The sequence below is a fragment of the Styela clava genome, chromosome 2, assembly GCF_964204865.1.
Source record: "Styela clava chromosome 2, kaStyClav1.hap1.2, whole genome shotgun sequence".
Lineage (NCBI taxonomy): Eukaryota > Metazoa > Chordata > Ascidiacea > Stolidobranchia > Styelidae > Styela > Styela clava.
In genome coordinates this window covers 28,927,498-28,940,229 of record NC_135251.1, presented here as the reverse complement: position 1 = coordinate 28,940,229, position 12,732 = coordinate 28,927,498, and the positions used below count along the sequence as shown (strand labels likewise).

General features: G+C 33.4%; 1 protein-coding gene across 2 annotated transcripts; it reads left to right on the top strand.

Moving 5' to 3' along the window:
- Window positions 1–6,781: 6,781 nt before the first annotated feature.
- LOC120336642 (tomoregulin-1-like) lies at window positions 6,782–10,495 on the top strand. Of its 2 annotated transcripts, none has more exons than XM_039404368.2 (6): window positions 6,782–6,925; window positions 7,222–7,377; window positions 8,253–8,426; window positions 8,814–8,907; window positions 9,081–9,275; window positions 9,550–10,495. In XM_039404368.2, exons 1-6 carry the CDS (start codon window positions 6,919–6,921, stop codon window positions 9,674–9,676), a joined length of 753 nt encoding a protein of 250 aa, XP_039260302.1. In that variant the 5' UTR covers window positions 6,782–6,918; the 3' UTR covers window positions 9,677–10,495. The 2 variants fall into 2 exon arrangements, with proteins under 2 accessions (XP_039260302.1, XP_039260301.1); XM_039404367.2 differs by having other exon boundaries at window positions 8,253–8,441.
- Window positions 10,496–12,732: the final 2,237 nt, after the last annotated feature.

Below are 12,732 nucleotides of genomic sequence, written 5' to 3'. Positions count from 1 at the left end.
TAAAAAAGGCGAAAAAAATTAGTTACCTCCATATTGGTACACAAAGTTCTGGAGCGTCGAATTTTCTTTCTAAAATAGAATAAATTGGGGATTGCTATGCCTCCTGAGTTGAAGCTGGCTTCCGAGGTTCAAATCGTAGGTTTCCGGTTGAAATGAAAGAACATAATGCAAAATATTTGCAAGCCGACTAATTATCACCCTGGTGTTGGTACTCATCGAATAGATCGAGGCTTTCACGACAAAAGATTTGGGTTTTTAGATGATTTTCACAGTGAAACTAATAAATTCCATGTTAACCTGGCAATATTTGTTAAAGCTGGAAATGTTATTTGTAACTATCAGTTGGGGGTATGCCGGACTAATTACGGCTCCTCGTTCTTCTATGCCTTTACGCAAGGATGCTGTAGCAAGAACAAAGATGACTATACTGTTTGAGTCTTGTCGCGCACCGATGCAACTGTCTTTCTGTGACGTTTCTTCTGACTGTATTTTGAACATTTCCCCTCGGCCCACTGATTTTACAATCTGAATATAATGACTGTAGAACATAAATCAACCCCATTGCATAATTTGTTATATTTTGAAATCTATAATTTTATAGTCGATCTGTTGCAGTTTTTGTTCCCAATAATTTCGCCCCCGTAAATAAATTTACAATACCCAAATTTCCTACGAAACGATACCAAGAAACGGCTCAAGGCTTATCCGTCTGCATTAAGCTAACCAGAATTCTAAATTTCAAATGAACTCTTTAATGTTTTTAACTACGGATATTGAAATTGCGAGGTGTCAAAATAGTTGGTCGTAATCTGCTGTACTTCTTACACAAGAAAATCAGTGACTTTATTCAGACAAAGCATATTTTCTCAAAAGTCAATATTTCCATTTGCCGCTTAGGTTTCTAGCGTTTATATAAGGTATATGCAACGGCATATACAATATAAGCGCGCATTAGTGTTAGATTATTTAGAAAAAGCAACGCTGACATTTGTGTGTTAAGAATTTCTTAAATCTTTTTATTTCTGTGAAACACGACTTGTACATTATAGGTTGTTTTTTTAGCAAGATAGTTTTTCGAGTTATCTCATTTTATAATCGATGTCAGAAAAATATCATGTCATCAAAAACTATTTAGCAAAGAATGCAAATTCGAATTTGTAACTAGAATTTGTACCATAGATAAATAATCTTATAAAAATAATGGAGATATAAATATTTAGAAGGCTAAAAATATGTGTCACCCCGTGAACATACTGATGTAAACATAATTTAGATATATGCGAAATAAATGATTTCATATTATTGATTTCACTGCTACATATTTAAAACGTCTCCACTGAAAATGCGGCAGGAGCCTCGACTTGAACTCCAGTTTAATAATTTAGTCCCAACATTCTAATTACTTGAAACTGCAGATTGCTGTTGTCATTTTGTGTAGAAATCAACAGTTCCAACAGTATTTAATTTTGTCAGTTGATTTTGTATCATTGAACGCTGTTCATGTACCGAATCCGAATATTTTCATCTTAGACTAACACAGCCTATTTGATTCGTTAATCACCCACAAAAACAAGGTATTTTTTAGAAATATTTCTTGGCGCGGTGATTTAACATTTGGATATGGCAATAAAGTCGGGCTATGATAGATAAATTTCACGTCAATACGTAAATTGCAAATTTTTATTCCTGCGTATTTTTTTTTGCTTTTCTTACTCAGAAACTTTTACTTTGCAAATATCCGAGATAGGTATAGCTACGCAACTATTGTATTTTCCAAGAGCAAAACCGAATAGCGAATGAGGAGGCAAATCCATCCACAATGATCAAACCAAAACTTTACATTCCAAATGAAATTTTAACTGTTTCCAAAAAATTATATGTTAAAAATATGTAATCTTCATCTGCTCTACCCAGTAACTTTATTGAGTTAATAACTGGAACGGTCGAGTAATGATTCCTGGAGAAATCAACAAAAAAAACAATACCTTGCAATTTCGTCTGATATATTAGATGTCTAGCGCTTGTGCGCACTGACAAACACTTACATTATAGTTGAATTAGTGCTGGCACTGATAGGTACAAAAAAATTTCAGTTTCGTTCAGTCGTACCACTGTGATTACTATTATTTTGATATAGTTATATAAATGTCCGTCGATATTCTATATATTATGTTGGACTGGGGATGCACCATGACTTGAACATTATTGCTTGTTTTTTTTTTACCAAAAAGGTCTTGAAAACTGTTCTAAACTGAAGTTATTTCTATTTTAATATTGATATCATCAACAAGATAGCACAAACATAATTTGAAATTAATGATTGTACCAGGAGTAAGTATGTACTTATATTACAAATGGAGAAGTAAATATTGCGAAGTCTAAAAATAAGTGTCTTCAGAATAATTCCATTTTTTATAGCAAACGACAGTATTTCTATCTAGTACAAATCCGCTTAATGTTCGATAAGAAAAAATAGATAAAAATAAAACGGATGGCTTAGGGATTTTTTTCACAGTTTGTAGTCTTGAAAACGATTTCAAATATTCGATCTGTCCGTCGTAAGCGTTCATCATCACTAACGCAAGATATAGTGGCCGGAATTACCATTAGGCAGGGTCCACAGAATTATTATGAATTTTATAAAACTGATATTTGCTTAATTTTTTAAACAGGTCAATGATTATCGTCCCAAACATTTACTGTTTAAAATGCTAAAAACTAATAAAAACAAATTAATTGTATAAATTTGAAGAACTACCACTTTGATGTTTAATAATAAAAAACATGTTAATTCAAATTAATTTAACCGTTTTTACAGTAATATTGCCTCTACGTTTTCAAAAATATCGATATATATATATATTTTGTTTTATACTGATTTATATAAGCAACAATGAATCCAAGAATTTTCCCATTTCAGATTTTATTTATTGTAGACCCGTGTAAAACGTCTCCAAAGAGCTGATATTAATCCAAAGTCGATTCTCTCGAATTTACTCAACATGGAACTCACGCACATCTTCGACGCTTAGCGATTGTTGGATTACGAAAATTCCAAAATAGTTAAAAATATTATCAGACCGGATCTCTATTATTAATTCACTATTATCTAAAAGCGTTTATGCATTCGACGTTGGTGATGTTCCGAAACAGAATTCCGTATTCTTCATGTAATTAACTTCTGTTTTAAGAGCTATTTGTAAAAACGTATGCGACACGTATGTGGTGTGAACAACTATCGAAAACATGGACAAAATATGAAAAAATCTACATATGAAAGCAATCGCGCCGTACATCTGATCATGGCGACATCGAAGATGATATGCGTCGGCTTAGCAAATTGTTTCGCTATAGATAAACGAACAACAATTTTCTATTGCAGCAGGAAGCGTGAATGTTTCATATTCCGACCCGCCCATTTAACCGTAAATGATGTACGGTTGTATACTCTCTTCAGCATTGAAACAAATAACCAATGTTATTTAGAATATCATGTGTTGATGGGAGATACAATACGATAATAATATCTCTTACAATGACCTACAAAATCTTGAAACTGTTATCGGCGCGTCCCGACTAACAATGTAGTTGGTGTGCAATATTTCATGTTAAACTTCTCGATAAGGTTTACGGTAATTCAGTGTTTTCATCAGCTTGGCAGTAAATTCGATTTATTTTCACAGTTAGTGGTATTATTATTTCGATATAATCTTTTATCGACTTTTGGAACCTCTCATGTTGTGCTCACAATTCTGCAAAATCATGGTTTTCGTATTAATGACTGTTTATTTACTGAAAATCATTTTTGAAACTGAAATAGTTATTCTTGTTTTGATTTCGATTTCCGAAACCAATTTCATATCATTACAAACATCGTCAGCAAGTTATATAGATGCAAAAGATACAAATAAACATTGGTGAACATCATTTCTACTATGAATAAATTAACCTGATGTATCTAATAGAGAAATAACTATTTAGGAAACTAAAAATAAGTGTCACCGCATCTCAATTACAAAAATTGCGATTGATTTGTGGGTTTGAACTTTTGCCGCGATTACTTTCTCGGCGACGACGTGTGAACTATTATTGAACTCGAAAGGTTCAACATATACTGGTGCTGCACACATGACGTTATAACTTTTTTAAGCAGAATTGATCATTAGAATATAATGCGCCATATCTCAATAGAGCGTACCGTAAAATATCGTACTTGGCTTGACTAATGAAAAATAAATTTCGGACTTTGTTGACGTCTTGATATTCTCACAACTATGAAATACAAGTAATTTTTACACTCATGGAACAATTGATAATCTCTTGATTGTCGAAATTTCATTTTTGTAGAAGGGGCAGATGCGTTTAGTTCCCAGTTTGGAAAGTGACGCCGTGTTGCTGGGCAGCCAATTCTCCACTAATACTTTAAAACTTCATTACATTGTAACATTTAAGTCGATCGCACTGATCGAAATGTAAATTGTCATTTATGAACAATAGCGAGATAACTGTGGGCAATATTATGCCGTTTCTCAGCGAATAGTGAGTTCGAAAGAATAGTTTATGTTGTAAATTTTTAACATTTTATTTCTGCAGTCTGATGATATATCGATGATAACATTTAAGTCTGCCCGGATGAATATAGTTACGGTCATCGATCACGATGTCCTTCCTCAGCAAGGCGATCGTGCTGATTGGGGTGAGCCAAATTATGTTTCAATCTAAACCACATTAGCAGCTGAATAAATATGTGCTTCCATCTTCGGAAATCTCGCTTGGTACACCATGCCAAAAGCAGACAGCGTAAAAGGGTTTCAAACAACTCTCCTATTCGAAAAGAGGTCTACGCTGCAAGTAACATGGCAACAGGATTCATGCATGCATTGCATATTTGGAATATATAATAAAATGCTGTTAACAATATTCTGTTAATTAACAAAAAAATTCAAAATCATTTCATTGCTGAAAATGGCGATCAAACAATGCACAAAATTGGTAACCTCGTCTTCATCTGATTATTATTTGTAATCCCCGAAATTTGTATGATAACGCTGGTTTGAGTTTCAACTACATTTTAAGTTAATCTGATCAGGTTAAACTGTACAATAAGCTATAATTCACAATATATAATATCATATCGATAAGAAACTGCTAACGTCTGAAATCAAATAAAAACAAAATTCGTCTCTGTATGCTACTTTCTCTATCTAGTTTTTCGCTGCTTTCGAGGAATTCAGAGTATAACCTATCAGTGCGTTTATTTATGATGTCTCTTTTCACCCAAGACTATTGACGAATGTAATAATCACAAATAATAAGTCTCTTTCTATAAACATCAGTGACATTCACGAGTTTAGAATAACAAGTATACATGTGAAATGTAGCAAAAATGGATGTGAGTTCTAATTCTTGCTCTGGGCAGACATTACTTTAAGAATTGATAGCTAATATCAAAACTGTGCAGTTTGATTATATTCAAATAATTCTAGCCAAGATATGATTATTTTGTTATACAAAGAGGTTGTTTTATAATCAATTTTAAATTCAAATTAAAATCAAACTCTAAAACAATATTCACATAAATTGATGATTGAACAATTTTACTAATTTCTGATTTATTTTTCATCATACGTAATGTACATTTTTGATACAATAATATTCAAAATTGTAATGAACCTACTCAAATTACGAAACCGAATGGCAAACACCGATTATCTAACCGGTCTATCTAATCTAATTACCGACGGTCCAAAATAACATTATATTTGTCGCGAAGATGATAAAAATAAATACCGCCAACTTCGTGGTATATTTTTAGATTTACATAAAGTTATTTTAGCACGTGGACATGAATATTATGTTGTTCAAAATACAACATTTGTCATCCCCTTCTCAAATGGTCTACGGTTACATATAATAATATCGGAGTGGAAAATACTTTCAGATCATGGCATCCATAAATAGGTAACTAGCAAACGAAGCGCTATTATCACAATGTAGTATCCGACATAATATGTTTTATCAGTATACAAATGAACTATCTAAAAATAAACCAAATAAATATTGTTCATTCAATTGGTAGGGACGCTTTATTCATTCATCCAAATAATCCCTACGTAAAGAATCGCTTTTCACGCTAGACTGTTGAATATTTTGTAAGATGATTGAATTTATGGCATAATTCCAGATACATGCCAATGCAGTAAATTATTTCTAGTTATATTGATACAAACGCGCTATTTTCTAACATGCGTTGTTGACCAAAATTCAACATTTTTGCGTTATTTTAAAATATTTTAATTCTAATGTTCAATCCAATTGTCATATTTTTACCGGACGTCATCCTTTCTCAGTTTCTGAACGTAATCTCACGTTTCCCCTTGAATATCATATTACCCAAGCTATTTGCTTCGTCGCGGGGATACGTGATTTTAACGATGACGACTATGAGGTTAAAATATTGCATATTTTTTAGTCAGCTTTTTAGAGAAATGCACTGGCTAGTAAGTATTATCTCCTGGGTTCCCGACCCAAAGAGGTTTTGTCGCGGTCAGTCGTGAGAATTATCATGTGTCTGGGTGCAATTTTATATTTGAACATTATCATTTTTTACGAAACCACTGAGAAAAAGTTCCGTGTTACAGAAATAAACTTCAATCGCTTTTTTTATTATAAAAGGGGATTTCGGTAATTGCGATGTGCTTGAATAATTCTCACGTCGTAGTAACCATATAAATTGGAAAACGCGGAGATGAGACATCACATGTTCGTAGTATTCGGTCTGATGTTTTCAAGAATATTGTATCATTGGATACACATTATAAAAAATATTTTTGTATAATACAACGCGACAACAAGTTTGAAAGAAAACCTACAACTCACTTTTCGGAAATTTCGAGTTTTATTTATTCAAAGAAAATAATGTACGGTAAGAGAAATCATTTTTATTGTGTGTAGTTAAAAAGATTTATTGGTTTAGAAATATGAAAAAATAATTACGAAGGAGTGTATTGTTATACATTTTCAAAGTTATGTTTCTATGTCAACTTGTAAAAATTCAGATTTTTTGATTAAAACAGTTTTACTATGGGATAAATTTTTCTGTTTGCATCTATCCGTGCGTACAAATTTTATCAAAATGACGTAACACACAGTTGTCATCTGCTTAGCTAGAATTAAATTTCAATACATTTTTTTCTAAGATTTATGTACGTTTTTTTACAGATAAAAACATCATAACACTAATTTTTATACTAGTAACAATATTTTGGAATATGACAGTCAGCAACGCAACATACTGTGATAGAAATAATCCTTGTAAATACGATGGAACATGTTATCGAGGAAGATGCATCTGCTCTGCATCGTGTTTTAATAAAGGTAAGATATGTTGCGGTGTTTATGTTATAAGTCGAACTAGATATTATATTTTCTCTTTTTGAATTTTCTTTTTTTTTTGATCCATTATCTTCCGAGCGCGGTCCACCTCTTTAGTTCGAATGTGAATATATTCAAACGAATTAACAGTTACAAACAAAGAAACGCAAACGGATGTTCCCAACACGAAACTAAGGAAATTGACTACTACCTGGGTCCAAGGAACCTGGGTCAGCGGACAACAACGTGCCCTTTTCCATTCCCGAATAACCAATTGGCACAATAATCACAATTAAATTGAACAACGAATTTCAACTAGGAGGAAAACACCGAAAATAGTATTACAGTTGCAGCCCTGTTCATAATGATTTATGCGTCAAGAAAAATTTCATTTCATAGGACTCTCGAACAAGATTTTTAAAAATAAATTCGTCTTCTTTAATTTAAAGCATTGGAAGCATGAGCATACGGTTGCTAAAGAAACTAATAAAAATATAATTTAGTTTTAATTCCCACACGTTCCATAACAAACCAAAAATGAAGCAAAATACAGCACCGTTTTAATGCTTACGCACATCTTATAAAATCTACACTTCGTGTGGGTATGATCAGACGTTTAGGCTTGAGATAAACAGAAAGAGCGCCACATTGGGTCACTTACGACTCCGATATACATTAGCCTCATTGATAATTATGAATGAGTACAAATACACCAAATGGCAGATCACTGGATTTTTGTGCAGAATAAAAATGTATTTTATCGGTAAAGTTCACATCGCCACACCCAACTTGATAACCCGATTGACGGTATTTTCGATAACCAACATGAATTATAGGTATTTAAATTACATCAAATTTATTTTTATTACATTTACCAGGGGCTATGATAATGTGTGGAGAAGACGGCAATCACTATATGAATTACTGTTTTCTGAAGATGCAATCATGTGAACAACAGCGTGAGATTAAAATAAGATGCGTCGGCATGTGTTCAACGTGTGATACAATGCAAAGCAATAATCCGAGACAGAAAGTGATCTTATCGTCGCAAGGTCAGATACGACTATGTACGTGAGCAGGTTCATTATGTTCATCTCACATTATTGTGAAAATCATATTGTCGATCAGACATAGATTAACTCTGGCCCCTTTAACCGCGATGATATTGTGGCCTTCCTTAAGTATTTATTATACGGGGGACTTGCTTATTTGCAATGAACATATCGTGACATCAAAGAAAAATAAATATCGCATGGCTTGTGGATTGTAACGACGCACAATACTTGCAAAGAGAGAATGAATAAATTTATTTAACCCGATGTGCTGTCGCTCTAAATGCCTTTTTGAACAGGTGATATTTAACGAAGTATTTTTCCTGATTTTCATTTGTGCAAATAACATAATTAAATATATGCTTAGTATTATGGTTTTGATTTTAGTTCAAAGTTCAATGACAAAAGTTTGCTCAATGGAAGATACGTATTGTTTGAACTACGGACTCTGCGTAAAAAATTCTGGAGTTCGAACATGCATGTAAGTAGCTATCGACTCATAATGAAGTAAAAGAGGGATACAAAAATAGATTAATTCAAGATTCAGATATTAATATTATTAAAATTTAAGCCTAGTTAAATCCGCAGTCTTCTTTTCACTTGTCTAAATATGATTTGCAAAGGTATTTTTTTATCAATTATCTCAATTTTCAGATGTCCACATGGTTACACAGGTGAGCGGTGCGAAAGGAAAGAACACCGGAAAACCCCTTATCGAAGCCAACCTTTGATTGGAACAAACGATGAAGACATACAGATATCGAAGGAAGTGTCAATAACGTTTACTTTGGTATTATGCGCAACGTCGGCGATGGGCGTCGGGATAATTGCGTCGTTCATATATTACAGGTAAAAAATCACGCTTGCTTCATTACATTTTTGTAAATAATATATATTTCCACAGCCTTGCATTCATTTTATTTAGATGTGGCTTCTTCAAGTCATATATAACCGTGTTAAATGTTTTGTTCTTTGGCTCCCACTCGTTTACAAAATGTATAATTTCATAACATATTTGATGCCTCCTCCTCGTTACCTATTTATGAGATTATTGTTTTGAACCTTCTTCTAATGGAATATTTGATAGTGTTTTGCATTTTTCTAAATTAAAATATTATTTCAGGATAAGGCTGAAAAAAATTCAGAATGAAGAAAACGAAGAGACGACGAACGAAAAAGATGTTCTGGATATTATTAACGATAACAGAACGAGTAAAAGTTTTTATGTGACAACATGCACAGACGTTTGACCTCAATGATATTGATAGCAATATAATAACGGCTTACATGGATGCTTTTCCTCACATTTCTACGACCCCGGATAAGGATTATATTTTATTGTCGAAATCAAAAACGCAGTTGATTTTGATTAAGTCCTTTTGCAGCTATTTTTAGCAGTAATCGTTTGAATCATCGTTTTGATTTTGTCTTATTTTGAACGTAGAGTCGTTATTTAAACTGGATCAACAGTCTTGAATATCAGGATTAAAAAGGCATCAGATCGTGTTCAGGTATTTCACTTTGGTTTTGGAAAGAAATTAAATGAGGTTGATTTTTGTGATACCAAACTTTCATATAGTTCATAAAGGTTGGATACGGCCTGCGGGGTTTACGTCTGCTGAGGCCAGTCGTGTGTACTGAAACACGATTATCGTAACAAGGTGCTAGAGATGGACTTGGTTGAACAGCAGCATAGAAATTCCTAAATTCAGTTCTTAAATTTTTCTTAAATAAATACGTTTCATATATTTTATCACTAATTTCCACTGCCCAGCATAACAAGTTGCATCTGCCTTCCTAAAAACGTTTTGGAGAGAGAAGCTTATTTTTAATTAGCATTTAACCGATTTATCATACAATCGTTAATGTGTAATAATTTATCCACTGTCTTGAAAATAAATAATTTGATCGTGCTTTTACGTACTTATTGTTTTTTATGCTATTCTGTTCAAAATGATACGATTATTGACCGCGATCTTACGATAAGCGTTCAAAATAAATAACTTCACTGTGATCGAATTTTAAACCTTTCATTTGAATAGAACTTATTATTTTAGTATTTAAGTGTTTTCTATAATAAATGGTGACTGTTTTCAGTATAGTTTCTTGTTTTGAAAGATTTGATGGAAAACTTGTGGGAATAATTAACTGTCCAGAACTGAGTTGATAAGATTATTCAGTTCTTAGTTTATCAAATTTCACTGTAACTGAAGCACATAATGCATTCGTGTCAGTTTTTCGACATTTTCTGTACGCCTGCCTAAAATGGACTTAGACGCCAAAAAGCTCTATTTTTTCTTATTGATTGTTTATTCAAATTCTCTTCCAGTCCTATGGATATCGACATTTCAACCCAAATTTTGCTATTTTCACGAATAATGCGTCACCGCGTGACATTATGGCATTACGTCAGGCCAGTCCGCCATATCTTTGATGAAGCTGATGCAGCTGCAGTCTTACCGGTAGCCTACCGATGCGAATTCCTGCGAAGGGTGAAATTGATTGGCAATTTTAATTTGAAGCTTTTGAATGTGCAACTTGGACACGAAATGGACACACGCTCCTTTGTGGACCCGGAAGTGTACATAATGATCGTATTGTTATTATGTTGTTGTTAGTATTTTTCTCCTTATTGTTATGAAAAAATTGCTTTTTTCTTTAACTACTGGACCAAATGCTTTGGAATTTTCAGTGATTTAAGATTGTACTTTTTGCTAGAAAACAATGACAATATTAAAATGGCGCTTCCGGTGGCGGTTCCGCTTTCGCGCAAGTTGATATTGCACACCTGTACTACTTCGATTTGACTTTCGTACCCATATATTTGAGCATCGCTCTCTGTTATTATCATGTTGTTGTTGTTGTGAAAAATCGTTTTTCTCTTCAACTATTTGACCAATTGCTTTGAAATTTTCAGTGGCTGAAGATTGTGTTTTGCGCTATTACTTTAATTTATTTTTCTGTTGGCTCTATGAATTTATTTTTCGTATGCGACGACGTCATCAAAATTAAAAATTGCGCATCTTTTGCGTTTGCGCAATGTGAATATATATTCTCAATATATGTTTTCATGAGATAGATATTCCCATTTATTCGCGCTAGTGGTCATGAAGATTGCGGTACCGGTAGTCTACTGTGACAGATTGTATACCCGTACGACTTACTTCCGTATATTTTTTGAGCATCGCTCTCTTGATGTTGGGATGGTTGTTTTTTGTTGGGATAAAATGACCGTTTTCCGTAACTAATAAACCAAGCGCTTTCAATTTTCAGTACACAAAGATGGAAGATATAACCAGAAGGCTATTACTTTTACTTCCTTAACACTGTGTCCATGTATTTGTAGAGAGTTTTTTTTGTTTTTCGATTCTCTCGAATGTAATAACCTTTAGGATATATTTTGCTCTAGATTGCTGTGGGAAAGCCAGGTCATTTGGTTGGGATATTTTACAATTTCTCACAAAATTTCTCCGGCTAGATTTAACATATATATATCACGATAGTAAACGCTCTGCAAAGTTTTGAGGAGACAATGAATACCCAACAAAATCATTTACCATTTGTCGCACCCTTCTGGCCGATAAGCCTATGACAAAGTAAAGAATTACGAAATTTTCAAACATATAAAATATGAAAACCGATATGACCATTTACTTATAAACGTTTATAACACGTTTTTTTATTGAAAATAACTGCTAAACATATATTATTAATCATTTACAGGGGTTCTCAACTTTTTTTTCTGTCCAGTACCCCCCGAGTCACGAAACAATCAATGCGAACCCCCGGAAATCAGACACCGAACAAAGTTGTAATATATTGACTAACAATTTGTTGCAATACCAATTTATTGAACTTATGAGACTTAATTAAATCGTCTTGTTGATAGTATTGCCCTTGTCGTCTGCCTAACTAATGAATTGAAAAAATAAAAGAATAAAATCTCTCCCAAGTTTCAATAAGCATAATCACTTCTCCAATGCTCGCAGCACGCTGTCTTTAGAGATTTCACAGTTGGCATGCAAAACCTTGAATTTCACATTGTTGCGCCACAGTCACAACAACGCAATATCAGGGAAAATCTACGTTTTATTTGGCATATAGTTTCAATGGGCACGCATTTTCCTATGGTAGTAATAAAGGATATTGAAAAAGATCATCACACAAAAACTCGACTGCCATCCAAGTACCCCTGGAAATCTTCTCGTGAACCCCTGGGGGTTCGCGAACCCCAGGTTGAGAACCCCTGATTTAAAACGTTTAGAAGAGATTTCTTACTATCGGCTAGGTCAGGGGTTCTCAAACT